At 44.8% G+C, this 27,996-nt stretch overlaps 1 protein-coding gene across 2 annotated transcripts in view; it reads right to left on the bottom strand.

Annotated features, from left to right (window-relative positions):
• Window positions 1-27,996, bottom strand: part of LOC140738538 (mitochondrial 10-formyltetrahydrofolate dehydrogenase-like) — a 139,105-nt gene that overhangs the window by 84,647 nt on the left and 26,462 nt on the right. For both annotated transcript variants that reach the window (XM_073065937.1, XM_073065938.1), the window contains 7 exons: window positions 25,844-26,009; window positions 24,064-24,165; window positions 12,981-13,070; window positions 10,437-10,571; window positions 9,619-9,744; window positions 5,314-5,405; window positions 4,484-4,631 (listed from right to left, as the gene is read on the bottom strand). In XM_073065937.1, the coding sequence (XP_072922038.1) occupies window positions 4,484-4,631; window positions 5,314-5,405; window positions 9,619-9,744; window positions 10,437-10,571; window positions 12,981-13,070; window positions 24,064-24,165; window positions 25,844-26,009 (859 nt within the window). The remainder of the gene's footprint in view (window positions 1-4,483; window positions 4,632-5,313; window positions 5,406-9,618; window positions 9,745-10,436; window positions 10,572-12,980; window positions 13,071-24,063; window positions 24,166-25,843; window positions 26,010-27,996) is intronic.

Raw genomic sequence — 27,996 nt, 5'->3', positions numbered from 1 at the left:
AATGGTATGCAAAACTTGTCTTGTAAGTTATACAGATAATTCCATCACAACAGTGATGCTTTCTATGGTGATGGTAAGGGTCGATGGAGCCATGAAAAATTTCTTTAACATCCTGAAGAAGCAAAGGCATTGGCGAGCTTTCCATATGACCATAAAAGCACGGAAACAGGCCATCTCGGCCCTTCTAGTCCGTGCCGAACGCTTCCTCTCACCTAGTCCCACTGGCCAGCACTCAGCCCATAACCCTGCATTCCTTTCCTGTCCATATACCTATCCAATTTTACTTTAAATGACAATACCGAACCTGCCTCTACCACTTCTACTGGAAGCTCATTCCACACAGCTACCACTCTCTGAGTAAAGAAATTCCCCCTCGTGTTACCCTTAAACTTGTCCTCTTGTTTGAATCTCCTCTACTCTCAATGGAAAAAGCCTATTCACGTCAACTCTATCTATCCCTCTCATAATTTTAAATACCTCTATCAAGTCCCCCCTCAACCTTCTACGCTCCAAAGAATAAAGACCTAACTTGTTCAACCTTTCCCTGTAACTTAGGTGCTGAAACCCAGGTAACATTTTTAGTAAGTCTTCTCTGTACTCTCTCTATTTTGTTGACATCTTTCCTATAATTCGGTGACCAGAACTGTACACAATACTCCAAATTCAGCCTTACCAATGCCTTGTACAATTTTAACATTACATCCCAACTCCTACACTCAATGCTCTGATTTATAAACTTTCTTCACCACCCTATCCACATGAGATTCCACCTTCAAGGAACTATCCACCATTATTCCTAGATCACTCTGTTCTATTGCATTCTTCAATGCCCTACCATTTACCATGTATGCCCTATTTGGATTATTCCTACCAAAATGTAGCACCTCACACTTATCAGCATTAAACTCCATCTGCCATCATTCAGTCCACTCTTCTAACTGGCCTAAATCTCTCTGCAAGCTCTGAAAACCTACTTCATTATCCACAATGCCACCTACCTTAGTATCATCTGAATACTTACTAAACCAATTTACCACCCCATCATCCAGATCATTAATGTATATGACAAACAACACTGGACCCAGTACAGATCCCTGAGGTACACCACTAGTCACTGGCCTCCAACCTGACAAACAGTTATCCACCACTACTCTCTGGCATCTCCCATCCAGCCACTGTTGAATCCATTTTACTACTTCAATATTAATACCTAAAGATTGAACCTTCCTAACTAACCTTCTGTGCAAAACCTTGTCAAAGGCCTTACTGAAGTCCATATAGACAACATCCACTGCTTTACCCTCGTCAACTTTCCTAGTAACCTCTTCAAAAAATTCAGTAAATTTGTCAAACATGACCTTTCACGCACAAATCCATGCTGACTGTTCCTAATCAGACCCTGTCTATCCAGATAATTATATATACCATCTCTAAGAATACTTTCCATTAATTTACCCACCACTGACATCAAACTGACAGGCCTATAATTGCTAGGTTTACTCTTAGAACCCTTTTTAAACAATGGAACCAAATGAGCAATATGCCAATCCTCCAGCACCATCCCCGTTTCTAATGACATTTGAAATATTTCTGTCAGAGCCCCTGCCATTTCTACACTAACTTCCCTCAAGGTCCTAGGGAATATCCTGTCAGGATTTATCCACTTTTATATTCCTTAAAAGCGTCAGTACTTCCTCCTCTTTAATCGTCAGAATTTCCATAACTTCCCTACTTGTTTCCCTTACCTTACACAATTCAATAGCCTTCTCCTTAGTGAATACTGAAGAAAAGAAATTGTTCAAAAGCTCCCCCACCTCTTTCGGCTCCACACATAGCTGTCCACTCTGATTCTCTAAGGGACCAATACTATCCCTCACTACCGTTTTGCTATTAATATAACTATAGAAACCTTTTGGATTTATTTTCACCTTACTTGCAAAGCAACCTCATATCTTCTTTTAGCTTTTCTAATTACTTTCTTAAGATTCTTCTTACATTCTTTATATTCCTCAAGCACCACATTTACTCCATGCTGTCTATATTTATTGTAGATATCTCTCTTTTTCCTAACCAAGTTTCCAATATCCCTTGAAAACCATGGCTCTCTCAAACTTTTAACCTTTCCTTTGAACCTAACAGGAACATGAAGATTCTGTACCCTCAAAATTTCACCTTTAAATGATCTCCATTTCTCTATTACATCCTTCCCATAAAACAAATTGTCCCAATCCACTCCTTCTAAATCCTTTCACATCTCCTCAAAGTTAGCCTTTCTCCAATCAAAAATCTCAACCCTGGGTCCAGTCCTATCCTTCTCCATAATTATATTGAAACTAATGGCATTGTAATCACTGGACCCGAAGTGCTCCCCAACACATACCTCTGTCACCTTATCTATTTCATTCCCTAACAGAAGATCCAACACTGCCCCTTCTCTAGTCGGTACCTCTATGTATTGCTGCAAAAAACTATCCTGCACACATTTTACAAACTCCAAACCAACCATCCCTTTTACAGTATGGGCTTCCCAGTCTATGTGTGGAAAATTAAAATCTCCCACAATCACAACCTTGAGCTTACTACAAATATCTACTATCTCCTTGCAAATTTGCTCCTTCAATTCTCGCTCCCCATTAGGTGGTCTATAATACACCCCTATAAGTGTTACTACACCTTTCTCATTCCTCAATTCCACCCAAATAGCCTCCCTAGACGAGCCTTCTAATCTATCCTGCCAGAGCACAGCTGTAATATTTTCTGTGACAGGCAATGCAACACCTCCCCCTCTTGTCTCTCCGATTCTATCACACTTGAAGCAACGAAATCAAGGAATATTTAGTTGCCAATCACACCCCTCCTGCAACCATGTTTCACTAATAGCTACAACATCATATTTCCAGGTATCAATCCATGCTCTAAGCTCATCCACCTTTCTTACAATTCTCCTAACATTAAAATAAATGCATTTAAGAAACTCTCCATCTCTTCCTCTCTGTTTATTCCTAACAGTACAAAGAACTTTACTATCTTCTTTTTCTTCCTTCTCCCATACATCTGTTCCTACACTCTGGTTCCCCTCCCCCCTCGTATCTAGTTTAAATCCACTGGAGCCTCTCTAGCAAACCTACCTGCAAGAATATTTGTCCCCCTCCAGTTCAGATGTAAACCGTCCCACCGGAACAGGTCCCACCTTCCCTGGAAAACTGCCCAATTATCTATAAATCTGAAGCCCTCCCTCTTGCACCATGCCTTCAGCTGCGTGTTGATCTGCACTATCTTTCTATTTCTAAACCTACCTGCACGTGGCACTGGTAGCAATCCTGAGATTGCTATCCTGGAGGTCCTGTCCTTTAACTGGGCACCTAGCTCCCTAAACTCAGTTTTCAGGACCTCCTCACTCTCCTTACCCACATCATTGGTCCCTACTTGGACCACGACATCCGGCTGCTCACCCTCCCTCTTGAGAATACTGAGAACCCGATCCGAGATATCGCAGACCCTGGCACCAGGGAGGCAACAGACCATCCGGGATTCTCGATCACTTCCACAGAACCTCTTATCTGTCCCCGTAACTATCGAATCCCCTATCACTACTGCTCTCCTCTTTTCCCTCCTTCCCTTCTGAGCTGAGGGTCCAGTCTCGGTGCCAGAGACTCAACCACTGCAACTTGTCCCTAGTAGGTCGTCCCCACCAACAGTATCCAAAACGGTATACTTATTGTTGATGGGAACGGCCACAGGGGTGCTCTGCTCTTCCTGTCTATTCCCCTTCCCTCTCCTGACAGTCATCCAACTACCTGTCTTCTGACTCCTCGGGGTGACTATCTCCCTGAAACTCCTGTCTATTTCTGCCTCTGCCTCCCGAATGATCCAAAGTTCATCCAGCTCCAGCTCCAGTTCCCTAACACGGTTTGTCAGGAGCTGCAGCTGGATGCACCTTTTGCAGGTGTAGTAATCAGGGACAGCTGTGCTCGCACTGACTTCCCACATACTGCAAACGGAGCACAACTGCCCTAACTGCTGCCTCCATTACTAACTCCTAAACTAATTAGATTAATTAAAGGAGCTTACCCAGCCTTACCTCACCTGAAGTGAAGCTCGTACTCAGCCTCTGCTCGCTTTTTAAATTCCCCCGCTAATCTCAGAGGCCAACTTTCACGCGCTTGCACAGTCGTGCCGCGTTCAACCTCACCTCTGCCTGTTCTCACTGAAGCCTGATTGAGCCAAAGCTGTCCCACCCTGCCTCAGTCCACTCCGACAATGGCCACTACGTCAACCTTTCTTAGGCAAGACATCAACAAGATTGGAACAGGGCAGGCTGCTGGTGATGTTCACTCCTGGGAACTTGAAGCTTTCAGTCCTCTTCACCACAGTACCACTGAAGGGCAATTACAACCACTCACTCACCTCCTAGTCATTTACAACCGCCCTCCCCCTCACAGTCATTTACAACCATCCTCCCCACTCACTTTGTGGTACTTACATAATCTACCTCCAGCTCCACTTCCTCATCCTCTCCTCTCAACTTTCGCACAACTATCTGGATAAAATCCTCAAATTTAGTTGCCATATAAACATCTTCATTCTGCAGCTGCAGGCCACTGCATTTCTGTTTGACTTCTTCAACCAACCTAGGCAGAGAACATTACCGAGTTAATTTACTGCTGCACCTCAGAGGAGGCTTTTCTCTTGAGAATTAAAAGTCTCCACAGTTACCAAAATGTCTTCATCATCACACTTCCAGTTAAATCGTAACATTCCATATTTGTCCTTAGCATCCAGTAAAGAATAAAACATACAATATGCCAGAGGAACTCAGCAGGCCAGTCAGTGTCTTGGAGAGGAATAAGCAGTCAACATTTCGGGCCATGATCCTTCATCTGTCCTGACTCTCCTTGAAACATCAACTATTCATTCCTCTCCAGAGATGCTGCCTCATCTGCCGAATTCCTCCAGCATTTTGTGTGTGTTACTTCTGGATCTCCAGCATCTGTACACTTTCTTCCATTTCTGCAAAGGTTAACTGGTTGTTATAATGAATAGCCCTACTGAGTCTATAAATGATCTCTCAGGCCATATTTACCACATTTGTAATCATTTACTTCCACCCCTGGGTATCCGATTGGCCATCCTTAGGGTATTTGTTGAAAATCTGCTAGTTGCAGAAATTACATCATGAAAACTTGTAAAGACCACCATGGACAACAGCAAAAGGAACACTCAAATGGAAAATGGGATTTCACGGGTCAGCCATTTCATGCGACAGGTGTCTTCAGCACACAAACATGTGGACCAAGTGAAGGAGGAGGTTACCTGACCACATCCATAGAAGCTGCTCCAGACTTGAAAAAGTCTGTAGAATCCTCAATGACAGCAACATTGCTCAGAATTGATTTCCAGACAGCCTGGAGCAAAAACAAAACACTGTACATTGAAAAATCATCCATTCTGAGGGACAATCCTATAAATAACAGCTTGCATCTCACATTACTCCTTTAAGTAAAGTTTTGGTGCAATCCCCCATTAATTCCAAGAGGGCATGTAACCATTCCCAAATATAACCTGCACACTCAGGATTTCTTGTCATTCCTGATATTAAACATAATTTTTGAAAGCACTCTGCTTTCCCAAAAACTAATCCATAACAATCACCCAACAATAGACATATAACATTTGGTGCTGGGTTAGCCCTCATTGCCTGCACTGACTAACGAGCAACAGCACTCTCCTCCTCTTATCTATGGTAATGAATGTTTCCACTTTTCAGCCATTGCACCACCTTCTTGGACAGTTAGAGACAGCTTGCCATCACACTCTCCAAAGCAGTTCGCGATCAGCAACAAATATGGGCCTCATTAGCAGCCTGCAAATCCCATAACAAATCAAGAACCAGTCAGTGAGAAGTTGGGTTTATGACCAAGGTACGGTTGAGAACAAGCCAAAGCTTCAAGGCTTGGTGGAATGCGGGCGACAGCCAGGGCAGCAATGGGGAAGCGTCATCGAGGCAAACCAGCAAGGCTGTGGCTCTGGAGCAGGGATGAAGAAAGTGTTACAGAGATGGAACAAATCATCATATGATAGAACAGATTTGGGATTAGAGAACTTCATGGTGAAATATGACACGAGGGGCTGGATCAGCTCTGTAAGTGGCCTGGGAGGATGGAATCCATGACCATGACACAATGTGGATGGGGGGAAAGCAAAGAAAACAGACGGATGAGGCAGGAACTAGCAAGAGTAAATTGGAAACAGACGTCCAAAGGGGAAAGCACAGAAGTAATGTGGGAGAAGTTTAGGGGCCACTTGAGCTGGGTTCAGGATAGGTTTGTCCCACTGAGGCAAGGAAAAAATGGTAGGAAAAGGGAACCGTGGCTGACGAAACGTGAGGCAACTCGTCAAGAGGAAAATGGAAGCATATGTTAGATACAAGAAGCAGGAATTAGGAGGCACTTATGAGTAATACAGGGTAGCCGGGAAGGAGCTAAAGAAAGGACTTAGGAGAGCTCGAAGGGGGCATGAGAAGGCCTTGGCATGTAGGATTAAGGAGAACCCCAAGGCGTTCTATGGGTATATGAAGAATAGGAGGATGACAAGAACGAAGGCTAAAGGATAAAGAGGGCAACATGTGCCTGGAGGCAGAGGAGGTTCTAAATGAATACTTTGCTTCAGTATTCACAAGTGAAAAGGATCTTGATCAGGATGACGTCGAAGTAGAGCCGGCCTGTGTGCTGGACATTGTGGACATTAAGGAAGAAGTAGTACTGGATTTTCTTAAGAACATTAAGATTGATAAATCCCCAGGGCCAGACATGATACACCCTAGGTTGTTGTGGGAATTGAGATAAGAGATCGCAGGAGCATTAGCTGTGATCTTTGAATCCTCTTTGGCTGCAGGGGAAATGCCGGAGGACTGGAGAATGGCAAATGTAGTTCTCTTGTTTAAAAAAGGTAATAGGGAGAAACCTGGGAACTATAGACCGGTGAGTCTTACGTCGGTGGTATGCAAACTACTGGAAAGGATTCTTAAGGATAGGATCTATGAGCATTTGGAGAAGTACAGTCTACTCATGGATAGTCAACATGGCTTTGTGAAGGGAAGATAGTGCCTCATGAGCCTGATTGAGTTTTTTGAAGATGTAACAAAAGAAATTGATGAGGGTAGGGCACTGGATGTGGTCTACATGGACTTTAGCAAGGCATTCGACAAGGTCCCTCACGAGAGACTCATCCAGAAAGTAATGAGGCATGGTTTAAGTGGAACCTTGGCTGTTTGGATAAAAAATTGGCTTAAAGGAAGAAAGCAGAGGGTAGTTGGGGAAGGAAAGTATTCTGCCTGGAGGTTGGTGACTAGTGGAGTGCTGCAGGGATCTGTCCTGGGACCCCTGCTATTTGTGATTTTTATAAATGACCTGGATGTAGAGGCGGAAGGATGGGTGAGTAAGTTTGCGGATGATACGAAGATTGGGGGAGTTGTGGATGGAGCTGTAGGTGGTCGAAGGTTACAAGAGGATACAGACAGGCTGCAGAGTTGGGCAGAAAAATGGCAGATGGAGTTCAATCCAGACAAGTGTGAGGTGATGCATTTTGGAAGGACAAACCAGAAGACTGAGTACAGGATTAATGGTCAGTTACTTAAGAGTGTGGATGAACAAAGGGACCTTGGGGTTCAAATCCATACATCCCTCAAGGTCACTGCACAGGTTGATAGGGTGGTTAAGAAGGCCTATGTGATGCTAGGCTTCATTAACAGAGGGATTGAGTTCAAGAGTAGTGAGGTCATGTTGCAACTCTGGTGAGACTGCAGTTAGAGTATTGTGTTCAGTTCTGGTCACCTCATTATAGGAAGGATGTGGAAGCTATGGAGAGGGTGTAGAGGAGATTTACCAGCATGTTGCCTGGTTTGGAGAACAAGTCATATAAAGCAAGGTTAGCAGAGCTGGGACTTTTCTCTTTGGAGCGTAGAAGAATGAGAGGGGACTTGATAGAGGTCTACAAGATTATGAGAGGCATAGATAGGGTGGATAGTCAGTACCTGTTTCCCAGGGCACCAATAGCAAACACCAGAGGGCATATGTACAAAATTAAGGGAGGGAAGTTTAGGGGAGACATCAGGGGTAAAAAGTTTTGTTTTTTTTGTTTGTTTTTTTACACAGAGGGTTGTGAGTGCCTGGAATGACTTGCCAGGGATGGTGGTGGAGGCTAAAACATTAGGGGTATTTAAGAGCCTCGTGAACAGGCACATGGATGAAAGAAAAATAGAGGGTTATGGGGTAGTGTGGGTTTAGTACTTTTTTTTTTTAAAAAAAGGATTATATGGGTCAGCACAACATGGGCCTGTACTGTGCTGTAGTATTCTATGGTTCTAAACTGGAGGCACAATCTGTGCAACCAGTGTCGGTGCCAATCAAGCAGCCTGACATCACGGAGTTAGTGCAGAGGTCGAGAGAGCATGAAGACAAGTGTGTGTGTAGAAACTGATGCTACGTTTGAAGTTACATTTCCCCCTTGGCTTTGCCTCTTAGCTCAACAAGGAGCCTGGCAGGTGGCAGTGTGCTCAGTGTCAGTGACATCTCCCTGCTAGCAGGCTCTTGGTAACAGGGACAGAAGAATGTGCAGAATCGGGGTTGGTATCATATACACACAGCACTCAAACTTAATGCACACAAGCTTTTCCACAGAATGATATTAAAGTTTGATCCAGCTCCAGCCACAGGCAATAAGCAGATGGAACACAATCCCTGCCCTCCCCACAAACTGGCAACAAAAAAACACAATCACTGACAGTTCATTCCACTCTCACACCAACACCAGTGAAATCTCCTGGAGAAAGTGCAGGTAACATAGGAGCTCTGGGATCACTACAGGTGTATTTCACCCGCCCCCCATGACCCCCACCGTAAACTATATTTTGGGAATAAAGAATCGATTACTATTCAGGGTGGCACTGTAGTGTAACACTACAAGAATCGATTACTATTCAGGGTGGCACTGTAGCATGGTTAGTGTGATGCTACTACAGCGCCAGCAACCCAGGTTCGATTGCTGTGAGGAGTTTGGCTGCGCTCTCTGCGACTGCTCCGGTTTCCTCCTGTGTCCCAAAGACAAGTTAATTGGTCACATGGGTGTGATTGAGCGCCTTGGGCTGACCAGGTCCAAAGCTAGATCTCTAAATTTAAAAAAAAGCAGAATTGGAGCACTCAAGATGTTAAGATTAATGAGAGAATTCAGCCTGAATGTCACCTTGAGGGTACCAACCCAATTTCATCTGTTTAACCAGCTGCTTTCTCAGTAATTCAAATTTATTTTAAAAATTCTGTTGCCAACCGTGACAGAACTATTTCAAATATTTCCAGAAGCATGTTATGAAATACTAGAAGGGTATTGCCTGCTCCAGAGTGGACCATGGACACAGAAGTCAGTCAGGCAGGAGTTTGGTTGGGACACCAGCGCACCTCAATCCCTCAGCTTTTCACTAACTCATCACATTTCACACAGGACTTCAAGGACCCCTTAAGACATTCGCAACTTGATCGGATCACCCTCAAATCGAGGTGGTGGGGAACTGAATTCACAGGTCTCCTTGACATTGCAACAGATATGAACAAATTCAAAACCTACCCTTATATCTTCAGCAATTCTCTTCTCTTCATCTGTCAATTCCACAGTGGCTGCGTCACTAGCAGAGAAATATTTGGAGGCAGGAATCATCTTCCCATCTTCAAACTGAAGGTTTCTAACCATCAACTGTAAGAGTCATTAAGAGCAATCAAGGACTGCTTTGTATACCACCAGCCCACTCACCAGGACCAAATGCCTAGGTGGGCCCTTAAAATTTCAAACAGGCTCTGCCAGACCAGTTCCCTTCTCAGAGAAGAGGACGAGGCTGTATCTGTCAGTTTCCAGACTGTCAGACCAGGTAATCACAGGAAGTCAACCCCATTTCATTAAACCTGTGCCATGTGCATTTACGGTGAAATACTGATAAGGCCTTTTCATTGTCCACATCAATGATGTAAAGCCCCATACACCAAACCCAGTGAGCTAACCACCATGCCATCCTTTATCCCAGTGATCACCAGGTACCCGGACTATGTGGGTTCCAGTGATGGCAAAGAGAGGCAGGCAGGAACAAATTTGGAAACATTTTGACTTCTTTTTTGATGTTGAGCTTTTTAAAAAAAATAACAGTGACCAAGAACTCATTGTTTCATTCCTTATACTTTTACAAACACAGATTCAGAAAGAGCCTTCAGGACAAATATATTAGGTGATGCCTGGACTTCTCACTAGTGCCAAATGCATTTGTTTGTTCTCAGCTAAAGTGCTTTTGGAGAACACAACAATGTCCTGACATTCTTCAGGACTTGCCGGGATTTCACAAACATTGACATTTGTCAGAAGGAAAGAGCACCGTGAGCCTGAGAGGACAACCTTACCATGTTCCCATCATTGCCGAAGATCACCAGTCCATTGGCGGTTACCAGGCCAGGTTTACTCGCCCCACTGATCTCCAATGGCTGGCCTGACGGGACTGCACCTTTATACAGGGACGAACCATACAAAGTGACAGGCTGAAATAGACAACAGTGCACAATGGTTACTGACTGTGCAGTAATTTAATACCTGGTATTGTTTAGAATGGAACCAGCTCAGTAGCACAGACCACCATTAGAAGATACTATAGATGCAAGGTGAGCAGAGTATAAACTGCATCTATAAACAACAGGCTCCCAGGCCTGAGATTCTAGACTAGTGATCACCAACCCATCGATCGCGATCGACTAGTCGATCTTTGAAACTTTCCCAGTAGATCCTGAAATTTTTTTAAAAAATCAAAAGTAATTACATTAGGATAATGATAATATAGCAATACTTTCACTACTGAAGGTTGTTTGTAAAGAGAGAATGTTTCTGGGTTGTGGGGTTTTAGTTTTGATCTTTCTGCCCAGTGCGCATGTGTGTATAGCTTCCCCATCATGTACCATGGTTTTAGCGTAGCTTGTGCGGCATCAAAGTGACCAATTAGATTAGAGAAGAGTACAGACTGTCGCAAACATCAATATACAGCACTCGCTCGTGGTATCCTGCAAGGCAGCTAGCTAGCATGGCGGAGGCTCCACGAAAGAAGGCGAAAACGTAAAGTTCCATCCAGAATGGGAAGAGGAATTTCTATTTACCTTGGTGAAAGACAAGTGTGTATGTATGTTGTGCCACCAAACACAAGCACTGACTAAAAGAGGGAACCTGGAGTGGCACCACAACACCAACCACCGGAAAATTAAAGACACCTACCCCCCGAAGAGCACAATCCATGCAAGGAAAGTTGAGGAGCTGAAATCGGGGTTGAAGGCCCAGCAATTTGCAGTCAGGATCACGGAGAGTTCCCTTGGTAAGTAGAATGGTCGGCACTTAATCGTTAGATGTGCAGGTCAGTAGAACAAGAGTGCAACAAGTCTGCCGAGTCCAAGCACTACAAAGAGTTTTCATGAAACACAGACCCCCACCTTCTGCCTTTTCTGAATCAACAGTCCAGTCCATGCTGTGTATCGAGAAGCCCTCGGTTCTTACTGAATTACCCAGCGTGTCTGGCGTGAGGTAGAGAACACAACAACTCATTTTCCTCCAAAACATCAATCTTGCCATTAAGTGCTTAGTCTTGCTCTCCAGTGACTGTATATTTGGTAACAAGATGCTAAGTGGAAGTACTTCCACAATCCATTTTAGCCTGGCTTGGAACCCTCACTCCCTCCCTTCCTTCCTTCCTCTTTTTTGTCCTCTTGAGTCCAAGTCCTTCAGAAGATGGTGAAATTGCTAACTGGTTATGAAGGTTCAAAAGTACATTTTAAAGGGAAATTACAGGCTGCAGATTGCAATGAGAGTAATGAGAGTTTTGAAAGCTGCTCGCAACATGTCGCCGTGGTTCACCTTCCTGAAAGTAACTAGATTTATCTCAAACAATGAGGCACAAGATGATGATGGAATGCCACATCATACAACAAGGGTAAACTCCAGATAACTGAATCGAATTGAACTTATTACTTACATCCTTCATATACATGAGGAGTAAAAATCTTTGTTACATCTCCATCTAAATGTGCAATTTATAATAAGTTGTATGTACAAAAGGGCAGTCAATATAACATAGAAATACAGTTGTGTCAGCATGAATGAAGCAGTCTGATGATCTGGTGGAAGAAGCTGTCCCAGAGCCTGTTGGTCCTGGCTTTTTTGTTGTGGTACCATTTCCCAGATGGTTGCAGCTGGAACAGTTTGTGGTTGGGGTGACTTGGGTCCCCAATGATCCTTCGAGCCTTTTTTACACACCTGCCTTTATAAATGATCTGAATAGTGGGAAGTTCACATCTATAGATGCACTGGGCTGTCCGCGCCACTCTCTGCAGAGTCCTGTGGTTGAGGGAAGTACAGTTCCCATAGCAGGCAGTGATGCTCTCAATTGTGCCTCTGTAGAAAACTCTTAGGATTTGGGGATCCATACCAAACTTCTTTAACCGTCTGAGGCGAAAGAGGTGCAGCTGTGCTTTTTTCACCATAAAGCTGGTGTGTACAGACCACGTGAGGTCCTCAGTGATGTGTATGCGGAGGAACATAAAGCTGTTCACCCTCTGAACCCCAGATCCATTGACGTCAATAGGGGTTAAGCCTGTCTCCATTCCTCCTGTAGTCCACAACCAGCTCCTTTGTCTTTGCAACAGTGAGGGAGAGATTGCTTTCGTGACACCACTGTGTCAGGGTGATGACTTCTTCTGATTATATCTCAGCAAAGAAGGGCGCAAATTAACAAATATATTAAATCACAAACAGCCAAAAGCAGAGGGTACTCACTCTACCACTAAAGGGTCATGCCCAACTTCTGGGCACATTAAATGCTAACCCAACCTGGAGTTACATTAATTGACAATGCATATTATTTGACCAATGCTGGCATGCCAGGTTACACAAAGGAAGTTAGTGAGAGGTACCTGCCCATTGATGACTGTCCATGCTCCAGGAACTTTATCATGACCACGGATCCAGTTATGGATGGACTCTGCTGACTGATCCCAGCAAATCTGAGCAAGAACAGAATGAACTAAGTTTTCAACACAGTCAAATGTCACATTCTTACCTAACAAAACAGCAACAAGCTTTTTCAGGCCCCTCTGTGCAATGACATTATTTTGTAATTCACTACTCTGATGATGGTGCTTTGAATGATTCAGGTTTTGTTACATCATGACAACATTCCCCACCCTCTTCTTCATCATTGTTCCTAAATCACCATCTCCAAAAGTCTGGAACTCCCTCCTGAACTCTCTCCACCTTTAGGGCATAGTTTGGGCAGTGGTGTGGTGACAAACTCACAATGAAAAGTACTGATTTGGCCACAGACTGTTGTTTTACCACCAAGGTGACAACGCAATCCCTTTAGCCAGAACCTCTGTGAGAAGTGGGCTCAGTTTACATATTTCACAACACAGAAATCATTTTCAATGCCTTTAATTGTGCACAATGCCAAAAAGAACATTGCTGTTATTAAAGTTACAGTATTTGCATCAGCTTCACCCAACACATTTCTTTAAATTAGTTGGTAAAAAGAGACACCCAAAAGGGCCTGTCTCCTCCTCTCTCTTCCCAGAGGTGGTACTGTCAACACTCAGTGCCAAGTGGCTGGCAATTTCTACTTTGGAATATGCTGAAGTGACATTTAAAGAAGAAATGAGAACTAGATGTAATTTAAGCCTAACACGAGCAGGCAGAGAGGGAAGATGATCTTCCATGTCACCTGCTTCCTTCAGTCACATAGTCTCTGCCAATATTAATAAAAAGCTGCCACCAAGAAATACTTTGTAATTAGTTAATCTGAAAACATCTTGCCATGAGCCCAGGATAGGGAGGCACTCATTTGTTCCAGGACCGATAGTGAAGTCTGAAGGAATGGGTTCCATATCACTGTGTTCATCTGATGGAAACTGGAGTTTTGGTGTTTGCATAAATGCAGAAGGACATCAGAATGCCTCAAAGCCAGTTATAACACTAATGTTAATTAGAAAAGAAAAAATATTTTCTCAGTGGAGATTTGGTCCAAAAATAATTTCAAATGTGTGCATCCCACAGAATGTGCATATTGTATTTCCACAGTCCCTTCACCACCTTGGGCATCCCAAACCAATTAAGAGCACAAAACAGTAAAGCAGGAGATTGGGAACTATAGGTATTCAGAGATCTGCGTGGCCCTGCACAGGACTACGAATAGCCAACATGCAGGTGTTACAAGTGATTAGGGAGGTTGGACTTTGTTCCCAAAGTATTTGAATACATGACGAAATACGTCATCATGCAATGACATACCTGGATTCTGGTATATGGTTCATTTGTGCAAGCAAGGATGTGCTTCTCAGAGAGGGAGTTCAGTGCTGGTTCATTGGACAGATACTAGGACAGGTCAGCTCTATGAGGAATTGATGAGGAGACCTCACCCCATCTGACAGAATTGAAAGGAATGAGAGACCTCATTGAAACTTACATGGAGGGCTCAAAAGGCTGGATGAGGGAGTGCGCTTCCCCATGCAAAGAATACAGAACTAGAGCGCAAGTTTCAGAAAAGGAAGGAGGTAGAGATGGAGAAAATTCTTCACTCAGGTGGTGGCGAATATTTAGAATTCTCTATCCTGGAATTTATTAAAGCCAGAGACAGATCTCCAGAAAAAGAGATAATCAAAGAATACGGATTCTGATTTATGTATCACATACACAAAGTGAAATGTACTGCTTGTGCTAACAACCAACACACCCAAGCATATGCCAACGGCAGCCAGACATTCCAGCATGCCCATTATCACAGAACACAACGAGCAACAAAACAGCAACAGCAAAATAAGCCCCTTCCCTTCCTCCCACCACCCCATAGATGATCCTCCAACCCCAGGACAGGCTTATGGTCTCTACACTTTGCCCGTCAGGCTTTGACCAGAGGACAGTTCAGGAAAAGGGTGATCAGCTGTCGCCGGGTCTGGTGATGGGGCAGGTCTGAAGGGCCGGTTGTAATTGCTGATGAGCATCAGCCAGGGCTTGGATTGTGCACTCAATGCACTCTGCCCATCCAGTTTTTTTTTGTTTTTTTTTAAAAACAAAATAATTTAATTCATTTATTTTGGGAATCTGGCAAAAACACCATTAACTGACTACCCGCTTGGTGTTGAGATGGAGCTAGTAACTCCCAATGCACTTATTCCATGATTTAGACCCAGTCACAACAGGCAAGGCACTCACAACTCTTGTCTGACTTGGTGTTGCTGTTGTAGTAGCCTGGCACATAACTGGAAAGTTGTGCCAAGGGGACGTGTACCAGGTGTAGGGAGGGGTCTGCTTTGTCCTGGAAGATACTGAGCTTTCATTGCTTGGCACTTCACTCATCCAAGCGAGTGGAGAGTGTTTCATCATAATCCTGGATCTGTACTTTACTGATTGAGATGTCAGGTGCTGAATTACTCACTGCAGAGTACCCAGACTTTCACCTGCTCTTGAAGCCACAGTATTTCTGTTATTGAGGCAGCTGCTGGGAATGTCAGAGAAAGCGCCAGATGCTGGGAAACAGCTAATAATGGGTCAGTGACCCACAGCTACATTTGAAAATGTGGATCATCATGACATTAATGATGCAACTACGAATCAGCCATGCCGAGTTGCTGAGCATGCAAGTCTGGGCTACACTGTTGTGAGCAGAATGTTGTGTGGTTATTGGTGTACAGCTGCACAACTAACATTCCTGCCTCCACACAGACATCACGGCGAAGAAAGCTCACCAAGGCCTCTACTTCCTCGGGAGACTACAGAAATTCAGCAACCCTCACAAACTTAGCTCCGCACCATCGGAAACATACTATCTGAACGCAGAAGGGTTTGATATCACAACTGCTCTGCACGTGACTGCAAGAAACTGCAGAGGTATGGACACAGGTCATGGATTCTGTCAATACTTCTCACTGCCTCCAGAAAGCAGCCCACATAATCCAAGAGCCCACCCACCCTGGATATTCTCTCTTCACCCCTCTTCATCAGGAAGACAGGGAGAAGCCTAAAAGCACATACCACCAAGCTCATGGACAACTGCTATGCTATTTTTAAATAATTCCATAGAACACTACAGCACAGTACAGGCCCTTCAGCCCTCCATGTTGTGTCGACCCATACAATCCTTTAAAAAAAAGTACTAAACCCACACTACATCATAACCCTCCATTGTTCTTTCATCCATGTGCCTGTCCAAGAGGTTCTTAAATACCCCTAACGTTTTAGCCTCCACCACCATCCCTGGCAAGTCATTCCAGGCACTCACAACCCTCTGTGTAAAAAAAAACTTACCCCTGATGTCTCCCCTAAACTTCCCTCCCTTAATTTTGTACATATGCCCTCTGGTGTTTGCTATTGGTGCACTGGGAAACAGGTACTGACTATCCACCCTATCTATGCCTCTCATAATCTTGTAGACCTCTATCAAGTCCCCTCTCATTCTTCTACGCTCCAAAGAGAAAAGTCCCAGCTCTGCTAACCTTGCTTCGTATGACTTGTTCTCCAAACCAGGCAACATCCTGGTAAATCTCCTCTACATAGCTTCCACATCCTTCCACATCCTTCCTATAATGAGGTGACCAGAATTGAACACAATACTCTAAGTGCGATCTCACCAGAGATTTGTAGAGTTGCAACATGACCTCTCTACTCTTGAACTCAGTACCCCTGTTAATGAAGCCTAGCATCCATAGGCCTTCATAACTACCCTATCAACCTGTGCAGCAACCTTGAGGGATGTATGGATTTGAATCCCAAGGTCCCTTTGTTCATCCACACTCTTAAGTAACTGACCATTAATCTTGTACTCAGTCTTCTGGTTTGTCCTTCCAAAATGCATCCCCTCACACTTATCCGAATTGAATTCCATCTGCCATTTTTCTGCCCAACTCTGCAGCCTGTTTATATCCTCTTGTAACCTTCGACAACCTGCAGCTCCATCCACAACTCCTCCAATCTTTGTGACATCCGCAAACTTACTCACCCATCCTTCCGCCTCTACATCAAGGTCATTTATAAAAATCACAAATAGCAGGGGTCCCAGAACAGATCCCTGCAGCACTCCACTAGTTACTGACCTCCAGGCAGAATACTTTCCTTCCACAACTACCCTCTGCTTTCTTCCTTTAAACCAATTTTTTATCCAAACAGCCAAGGTTCCACTTATCCCATGCCTCATGACTTTCTGGATGAGTCTCTCGTGAGGGACCTTGTCGAATGCCTTGCTAAAGTCCACATAGACCACACCCAGTGCCCTACCCTCATCAATTTCTTTTGTTACCTCTTCAAAAATCTCAATCAGGCTCGTGAGGCACAATCTGCCCTTCACAAAGCCATGTTGACTATCCATGAGTAGACTGTATTTCTCCAAATGCTCGTAGATCCTATCCTTAAGAATCCTTTCCAGTAGTTTGCAGACCACTGACGCAAGACTATAGTTCCCAGGTTTCTCCCCATTACCTTTTTTAAACAAGGGAACTACTTTTGCCATTCTCCAGTCCTCCAGCACTTCCCCTATAGCCAAAGAGGATTCCAAGATCATAGCTAATGTTCCTGCGATCTCTTCTCTCAATTCCCACAACAACCTGGGGTGTAACATATCCGGCCCTGGGGATTTATCAATCTTAATGTTTTTAAGAAGATCCAGTACTACTTCTTCCTTAATCTCCACATTTTCCAGCACACAGGCCTGCTCTACTTCGACCTCATCCTGATCAAGATCCTTTTCACTTGTGAATACTGAAGCAAAGTATTCATTTAGGACCTCCCCAACCTCCTCCGCCTCCAGGCACATGTTGCCCTCTTTATCCTTTAGCGGTCCCACCTTCATTCTCGTCATCCTCCTGTTCTTCAGATACGCATAGAATGCCTTGGGGTTCTCCTTAATCCTATATGCCAAGGCCTTCTCATGCCCCCTTCCAGCTTTCCCAAGTCTTTTCTTTAGCTCCTTCCTGGCTACCCTATATTTCTCATAAGCCCCTCCTACTTCCTGCTTCCTTTTCCTCTTGACGAGTTGCCTCACGTGTTTCGTCAGCCACGGTTCCCTTTTCCTACCATTTTTTCCTTGCCTCAGTGGGACAAACCTATCCTGAACCCAGCTCAAGTGGTCCCTAAACCTCTCCCACATTACTTCTGTGCTTTCCCCTTTGAACATCTGTTTCCAATTTACTCTCGCTAGTTCCTGCCTCATCCCTTCAAAGTTAGCCCTTCCCCAGTTAAGCACTTTACCATTTCATCTGATTTTATCCCTTTCCATAGCTATGCTGAAGCTAAGGGAGTTGTGGTCACTCTCACCAAAATGCTCCCCCACCAAGAGGTCTGTCACCTGACCAGGTTCTTTACCCAGAATTAGATCCAATATAGCCTCTTCTCTCGTCGGCCGGTCCACATATAGCGTCAAGAATCCTTGAACACACCTGACAAATTCAGCCCCATCTATCCCCCTTGCACTCAAGAGGTGTCAGTCAATATGAGGGAAGTTGAAATCACCCATAACTACTACCCTGTATTTTGTGCACCATTCTAAAATCTGCCTACTTATCTGCTCTTCGGTGTACCAAGGGCTATTTGGGAGCCAAAAGACTACTCCCAGCACAGTGATTGATCCCTTCCTATTCCTGACTTCCACCCAGACTGACTCAATGGGCACTCCCTCTGCAGCATCCTCCCTTTCTACAGCCGTGATACTATTCCTGACCAGCAATGCCACTCCCCCCCCCCCCCCCCTTTTCTACCTCCCATCCTATTCCTTTTAAAACACCTGACCCCCGGGACCTGCATCATCCAATCCTGCCCTTCCTCCAACCAAGTTTCAGTAATGGCCACAACATCGTAGTTCCACGTACTAATCCATGCTCTAAGTTCATCCTCCTTGTTCCTAATACTCCTAGCATTGAAATAGACACATTTCAACCCCTTTAACTGGCTACAATTATCTATTGTCTCCTGCCTGTCCTTCCTCAACAACTCAGAACTCTTAGCATCTTGCCCTTGTCCTTCTACCTCAATCCCTGCACTCATATTCTAATTCCCACCCCCCTGCTAAACTAGTTTAAACCCTCCCCAACAGCTCTATCAAACCTGCCCACCAGGATATTGGTCCCCCTGGGATTCAAGTGCAACCCGTCCTTTTTGTACAGGTCACACCCGCCCCAAAAGAGGTCGCAATGATCCAGAAATCTGAATCCCTGTCCCCTGCTCCATTCCCTCAGCCACGCATTTATCCTCCACCTCATTCCTATTCTCACTGATGTGTGGCACAGGCAGTAATCCCGAGATTACTACCTTTGAGGTCCTGCTTTTCAACTTCCTTCCCAACTCCCTGTAGTTTTCTTTCAGGACCTCTTCCCTTTTCCTACATATGTCATTGGTACCAATATGTACCACGACCTCTGGCTGTTCTCCCTCCCACCGCAGGATATCTTGGACGCGATCAGAAACATCCAGGACCCTGGCACCTGAGAGGCAAACTACCATCCGAGTTTCTTTCCTGCTTCCACAAAATTGCCTGTCTGAACCCCTGACCATAGAGTCCCCTATCACTACTGCCTTCCTCTTCCTTTCCCTACCCTTCTGAGCCACAGGGCCAGATTCTGTGCCAGAGGCACGGCCACTGTCGCTTCCCCCAGGTAGGCTGTCCCCTCCCCCCCCCACAGTACTCAAACAGGAGTACTTATTGTCAAGGGGTACAGCCACAGGGGTACTCTCTAGTACCTGACTCTTCCCCTTCGCTCTCCTGACTGTGACCCGTTTCTCTGTCCCCCGTGGCCCTGGAGTGACCACATGCCTGTAACTCCTCTCTATCACCTCCTCACTCTCCCTGACCAGACGAAGGTCATCGAGCTTGCATTTCCAGTTCCCTAACACGGTCCCTTAGGAGTTGCATCTTGATGCACCGGGTGCAGATGTGGCCATCCGGGACACCGGGAGACTCCAGGACTTCCCACATCTGACACCGACCACAGAAAACCGGCCTCACACACATACTACTTCCTTTTGCAATCAACCACTGGCTCACCTCATCCCGTTACCGCCGAAGCCCATTGAGCCAAAGCCCTTTCACTCTGCTGCCCGCTGGATATGGCTGCCTTCTTTTTAAACTGTTCGCGCTCAACAGGCGGACGTCACACGCCTGCACAGTCTGGCCTCTCTCTTCCCCCGAGAACTCAATGTCTGCCTGCTGGAAATCCTTAGGTGCTCTCGCTTTGCCTTCTTGTTCCGAATCAAAAACTTCTGCAGATTCCTTGCCCTTTTTAAACTGTTTGTGCTCACCAGGTACAATACGGTCATGCACTTTGGTAGAAGGAATAAAGGCATAGACTATTTTCTAAACAGGGAGAAAATTCAAAAATCTGACCTCATGCAGGATTCCTGAAAGGCGATTTGCAGGTTGAGTCAGTGGTGAGGAAGTCAAATGCAGTGTTAGCATTCATTTTGAGAGGACTAGAATATATTAATAAGAATATAATGCTGAATCTGTATGAAGACTCTGGTGAGGCCTCACTTGGAGTTATTGTGAGCAGTTCTGGGCCCATTATTTAGGAAAGGATGTGCTGACATTGAAGAAAGCTCTGAGGAGATTCAGGAGAACAATTCAGGAATGAAACAGTTATTGTACGAGCAGCAATTGAAAGCTCTGGGCCTGTACTCGCTGGAATTTCAAAGGGGGGAAATCTCATTGAAATCTATTGAATATAGTAAGGCCTAGATAGAGTGATGTGAAGAGAGTGCTCCCTTTGGTGGGGGACTGGGGAGGGAGCAGAATTTTGCATTGACAGCACTGATGGTATCTTTCCAGTGCTTTAAGATGCCTGCTGTATGTTGTTGGAAACTGAAAGAAGGCAAGCAAACCAGAGGTCTGTGTCAGCTCTGAAGTTTTTAATCTACAAAAGCCTTTATCATTATGCCTGCACTTTGAAGACAGTGGTGAACCTCATCATCAGTGATGGCTTCTGAGCAATGAGCAATCCACAGCTTCCACAACCTGCTGTGACCTCTTCATTGTCAGAAGCTCGTACTACAGTAGTCAGGATGTGACTGCCACAGTGATAAGGGAAAGACTAAGATGGGGCAGAATGTGTTAAATATGTTCAGGAAAGATTCCTCATGCAAAGTATTGAAGATTCTTCAGGGAGAGGGCAAAACCTGACCTACTCTTCAAAGTAAATTCTATTATGAAAGTACATATATGGCAACATATACAACCCTGAGATTAATTTTCTCATAGGCATACTCAATAAATCTATAGAATAATAACCATAACAGAATCAATGCCCATCTAGGGCTTTCAACCAGAGTGCAGAAGACAACAAACTGTGCAAATACAAAGAAATAATAATAATAATAATAATAATAATAATAATAATAATAATAAATAAATAAGCAATAAATCTGAGAACATGAGATGAAAAGTCCTTGAAAGTGAGACCATTGGTTGTGGGCACACTTCAATGGTGGAGTGAGTGAAGTTGAGTGAAGCTATCCTCTTTGGTTCCAGAGCCTGATGGTTGAGGGGTAAATCTGGTGGTGAGTCCAGAGGATCCTGCACCTTTTTCCTGATAGCAACAGAAGGCCTTTGATGTACCTGGACTTTCAGAAAGCCTTTGATAGGGTCCCACATAGGAGATTAGTGGGCAAAATTAGAGTACATGGTATTGGGGGTAGGGTACTAACATGGATAGAAAATTGGTTGGCAGACAGAAAACAAAGAGTTGGCATTAACTGGTCCTTTTCAGAATGGCAGGCAGTGACGAGTGGGGTACCGCAAAGCTTGGTGCTGGGACCGCAGCTATTTACAATATATATTAATGATTTAGATGAAGGGATTAAAAGTAACATTAGCAAATTTGCAGATGACACAAAGCTGGATGGCAGTGTGAAATATGAGGAGGATGTTAGGAGAATGCAGGGTGACTTGGACAGGTTAGGTGAGTGGGCAGATGCATGGCAGATGCAGTTTAATGTGGATAAATGTGAGGTTATTTACTTTGGTGGCAAGAACAGGAAGGCAGATTACTATCTGAATGGTATCAAGTTAGGAAAAGGGGAAGTACAACGAGATCTAGGTGTTCTTGTACATCAGTCACTGAAAGTAAGCATGCAGGTACGGCAGGCAGTGAAGAAAGCTAATGGCATGTTGGCCTTCATAACGAGGGGAGTTGAGTATAGGAGCAAAGAGGTCCTTCTGCAGTTGTACAGGGCCCTGGTGAGACCACACCTGGAGTATTGTGTTCAGTTTTGGTCTCCAAATTTGAGGAAGGACAGTCTTGCTATTGAGAGAGTGCAGCATAGGTTCACGAAGTTGATTCCCGGGACGGCGGGACTATCATATGTTGAAAGATTGGAGCGACTGGACTTGTATACACTGGAATTTAGAAGGATGAGAGGGGATCTGATTGAAACATATAAGATTATTAAGGGATTGAACACGCTAGAGGCAGGAAACATGTTCCCAATGTTGGGGGAGTCCAGAACCAGAGGCCACAGTTTAAGAATAAGGGGTAGGCTATTTAGAATGGAGTTGAGGAAAAACTTTTTCACCCAGAGAGTTGTGGATCTATGGAATGCTCTGCCTCAGAAGGCAGTGGAGGCCAATTCTCTGGATGCTTTCAAGAAAGAGTTAGATAGAGCTCTTAAAGATAGCTGAGTCAAGGGATATGGGGAGAAGGAAGGAACAGGGTACTGATTGTGGATGATCAGCCATGATCACATTGAATGGCGGTGCTGGCTTGAAGGGCCAAATGGCCTACTCCTGCACCTATTGTCTAACAGGGTGAAGAGAGCATGTCCTAGGTGGAGAAGTTCCTGATAATGGATGCTGCTTTCCTGCAACAGTGTTTTATGTAGATGTCCTTAAAGGTTGGGAGGGCCTTACCCATGGGGGGCTGGGCTATCCATTACTTTCTTGTAGGATTTGTCATTTAAACGTTTGAACTGGTACATTTAATGTCAGAGAAATGTATACAATATATGTCCTGAATTTCTTTTTCTTCACAAACATCCATGAAAACGGAGGAGCGCCCCAAAGAATGAATGACAGTTAAACGTTAGAACCCCAAAGCTCCCTCCTCCCCCACACAAGCAGCAGCAATAAACCCCCCCCCCCAACCAGCAAAAAAAGCATCAGCACCCTCCACCGAGCACTGGAGGGAGATCAAATCTAAGTTTAGTGCTTCTGACCAACTGAGGTGCAATAAAATGGGAGATGGCCACACGTGCAGGCCCTCATCGTTGACAGTGAGTAACATCAAATTTGTTCAAAACAGCCCTATTTCAATGTCCTATGATACTCAGGACAGATTGCCCAGCCTGTACACTGATCCCTAGGTACAGACAGCAAGCTTCCACAAGAACCGAATGGGTTGAATAGCATCCATAGAGAGGAATGGACAGTCAAAGTTTCAGATTGAGACCTTCCGTCCGTGTGACAACTGTCCATTTCCCAACATCCGAGCACTTTTGTGTGTGGCTCCATTCTGCATCTCGGCTTATCTGAATCTTTAAAAGAGTTCATGGTCACAGTAAAAGCTGGGAATAATTAGCAGATCAGACCACATCTCCACCAAGAGAAACATCTCACGTTTCAGTTCAAAGACCATTTGTCAGGCTTAGTTATGCTCCTGCCCTGTAACTATTCCCATTTGTTATTTATTAGAGAACAGTAACATGAATTTAAAGTATATTCCCACTATTTATTGAGACAAAAGAAAATTAAACACTTTGCTAACCTAATGCCCAAATGTGTTCTTAAGCTAAATGCAGATTGGAATCTGATGAACTTGCTGAATGTTAGTGACCCTGAATTTTCACCTCTCCTGCATCACATGGCCCTGGATACTGAGAAACGTATACACTGTACGGGGGAGGGAGGGCAGACTACTGAAAGAAATCAGGAGGGCCAGCTGGCTCTGCTAGTGGACAGCAATACAGATCAAAACTGAATCTGTTGCTGATCAGGAGGGAACTGACACCCCCTGCAGCAACCGGGAATAATACCTTGGAATTCTCTTTCCTCTGGATCCCTTCATATGTTGCTCCTTCTTCAGGCTGAGTGATGCGAGGCGCCTTCTCATCAGCAATCAACTGGACTGCCTCCACCTACACAAGATAAGGCAAACTGTGTCATAGGCAACATCAGACAAATCAGAAGTCAGGGTTAAACCTGGATGCATCATGACATGGGATGGAAACTGCTCTGCTCTTAACCACAAGAAAGACACACCTCAGCCCATCACAGAAACCAACCTCCCTCTCTGAACTTTGATTATGCTGGCTGCTTTACTCAGGCAGCAAGAGGTGCAGACAAAGACCCCACCCACCCCAGACATCCTCTCTTCTCCCCTCTTTCATCAGGCACAAGATACAAAAGCCTGAAGACATGCATCACCAGGCTCAAGGACCCAGCTGCTATCAGACTATTGAACAGTCCCACTGTATGATTAGATCTACCCAAGCGAGTGTTCTAGCTTGTTATGGGCTTGCATCTTTTGTTTACCAACACTGGACTTTCTCCATCTCTTCATCTTGTATTGTTACTGTTTCCCTTTGTACTACCTCAGTGCACTATGCCCTGAATTTATTTGTACAGATGGGGTGCAAGACTGGTCTTTCACTTTACCTAGGAATATGTGACAATAACAAACCAATTTGTCCGTTTAATCTAGAGGGATCTGTAAGTAACAGGCAAGAGATGGTCGAGCAACATCTCACCAGACTCTGCCCTCTCCAACACTATGGGATGCAAGCTCTCCATGTTTGGGATAGGGTGTGGGGGATGCCCACTGCCTGGTCATAAAGGAGCAGGGTGTACGATTTGTTAACCTGATCGCATGCAACTGCCACTGACTGAAAGAGAAATCACAAGGCGTTATTTCTTTGTCGTTACCCACTACAATAATCCAAATCCCCCGTCTAGCCACCAGCAGAGGCCCTCCTGCTTGCCCCATCCCAGGTATCAGAGGCTGGCACCTTCTGACAGGTGGGAAGTTTCTTTCCAGTTGACTGGCCCAACAAGGACCCTTCAAGGACTTCCTGAACAAGGCCACTTCAGGTTCAAGATAGACTCGTAATTTCTCAGGCCACCTCATTAATTTCTTACGTGTTATCATCTGTCATATCGCTTCTGTAAATGTAACACTTTATTCTGCATTCTGTTATTGTTTTGTACCTCAATGTACTGTGTAATGGTTTGATCTGTATGAAGACAAGTTTTTCACTGTATCTCAGGACCTGTGACAATAATAACCCAATTCCAATACGACAGTCACGATCTACTCTTTCACTCTCCCCATCCCATGGTGTGCTTTACTCACTTTAGGTGTGCTTACTCACTGCTCAAACAGACACCCTAATTTCTCTGTGTATCTGTGAAAAGGATCTGAAACACCAGCACTGTCTGAAGATGCACTTCACTTCAGCCATGCCAACTTAATCCACTACCAGAGGATCACTACAGTAACACTGCTGACATTTAACGATCTGTTGGCACTCCCTCAGTCTGCAGGAGGAGGGGTGCAACACCCCAACGTTGACCTTGCTCAATTGGAACAAGGCTCCTCCCGGGCACACACCCTTCACAGACAGCTGCGAGGTTTGTGCTGAAAAGCGGAGATGTGTGGGAGGCTGACACCATTCAGGGACAGTTGGACATCTCAGCTTGTTGCTCAATTCACATGCAATTAAATGCCAACTCTTTCAACTCAAAGAAGATGGCCTCCTGTTTAAGCTTCATACATTTCTGTGAAGAAGCAGGAGAGCTCTGTGTGACATTCCTTACCATTGCAGTTATACCCTCAGGATACAGGAAGCGGTTGTACAGCGAGTCCACGGTGTCATTTTGGTCCACGTCACATTGCTTCTGCAGTAGAATGGGCCCTGTGTCCAGTCCATCATCTGCCCAAAAAATGGTGAAACCTCCCATCTTATCTCCATGAATAAGAGTCCTACACACAAAGAACAGATGTTTAGCAGCTCCCCTACAGACTCCAACTTCAGATACACTACACGGCAAGCAAATCAACTCACTGGGCCATCAGCTTCCTTCCCATTGTGTCCCCACATCTACTTCCAGTCAACATGCTGAACAAAGCTGCTTAGGCTTTGAGGATGTGGATCTTATCCAGTGGGTCCCCCCCAGTTCCTCACCTGTGCCAAGCTACTTGATTGGGAGGACAATTCTGACCTCTCCCTGCGGTGCAGCTCACATGAAGTCCCAGAGGAGCCAGAATTCCAGTTTTATGTTTCAGGGTAGTTTGGAAAGAGAAGTGTGCACCTATGTGCCTTGCACAGGGGCAGTCCCCCCAACTTGGGACTACACCCCAGACCCATGATCTCCACATCCCAGTTGTACCCACCCCGAGATCTGACATTGCCTTTCCCACAGGGACCTTTTGCTCTCCCACCAGGCTAGGTGATAGCTACCAGACTGTAGCTAACCCAACACCGAAATGAGGCCCTGCCATTAGTATCAATCAACTCCCTGCATGCACCCCACATCCATTTTGGAGGTCATGGCTGTCAGATGAAGGAACAATTGACACAGACAGGTGTGCGCGCACACACATGCACACAACACTAAAGACACTGGTAACTCCAGTGTATTTTATAAAGGGTGCACACTTTGCTCTGATGTTGGAGGGATGAAGCTGACGTGGTGTCAATGATATGGGCTACATTACCCTAGGTAGAACCAAACTTCCAGAGCACTGTTGGGACCACACTCCTCCAGTCAACTCTGATTGGACAGGCTCCATGGTTTCAGGAGGTGAGTGTCTCTCTGCAGGACCTCTGGCACATCCTGGTCTGGCAGAATTTCTGGTCAATGCATACTATGAGGAGCTTGATGGGAGGTGGTAGTGCCAGTGAATGTGGAAATTGGTAGTTAACCTCTCCCCTGGATAAGGTTATTGCTTGCCACTACTGTGGCACACACCTTAACGTGTCACTGGTCAACACCTTGCTCAAAGGTGTAGGCTGATTCCTTGTATAGAAGTTGCACCCACGCAAGTGTTAATTAATGTCCAGGCAAGGATAGATTGCAGACAGCGCAGACAACCCAGGCAAAAACAGGTCAAGAGCTTAGGTTCTCTTTGCACAACACTTGGCTTATTGAGACAAGATTGTAACAGAAGGATTCAAGGAACACACACCAACTAAGGGACAATTACTTTACTAACTTCAAGGTAACATGAGAGGGCACAGTTTTAAGGTGCTTGGAAGTAAGGTACAGAGGAGATGTCAGGGGTAAGTTTTTTTTTTACATGGAGAGTGGTGAGTGCATGGAATAGGCTGCCAGCAGCAGTGGTGGAGGCAGATACGATAGGGTCTTTTAACAGACATGATAGGTACATGGAGCTTAGAAAAATAGAGGGCTATGGGTAACCCTAGTTAATTTCTAAGTATGTACATGTTCGGTACAGCATTGTGCTGTACGTTTTCTATGTTTCTATAAAACAATCACCTTTTAACTTGTGTTTACTGACATGCCTTTATGCGATGGAAATATTACAATATGGCCAGTTTTCAACGAGCACAGTCCCCTGCAGCTGACAAACACTGTTATGATTATAGGTTTTTCTCAGCAGTGGCAATGAACCATCTTGGTTTCATCATTTCCAGTGTTCTGCGACTGTAGAGAAACCCGAGCATCAGCTGATCCCTTACTCTGTGTTTCTGCCACTGAACTGTACACGAATCAATTGCCCTGCTGAAAGGTGGGCAGTATGCATCAAGGATGGACATCCTGTTGTGATGATTCTTTAGTTTCCTGCTCAGTGCACAGCAGGCAGAAATAGCAGTTTGGCACAGCTTGTGGGTTGAAGGGCCTGTATTGTGCTCTAGGTTTTCTATGCATCATTGCTTGTTAGGTTGTAGTTTTAATTAACTTTTACCAGCTGTACCGTGAATGGCAATTGATCTTGAAAGTAAGGA

Source organism: Hemitrygon akajei, chromosome 14 (genome assembly GCF_048418815.1).
Source record: "Hemitrygon akajei chromosome 14, sHemAka1.3, whole genome shotgun sequence".
Taxonomy (NCBI): Eukaryota; Metazoa; Chordata; class Chondrichthyes; order Myliobatiformes; family Dasyatidae; genus Hemitrygon; species Hemitrygon akajei.
Note: the sequence above shows the minus strand (reverse complement) of the source record. Positions and strands in the feature narration are given on the sequence as shown.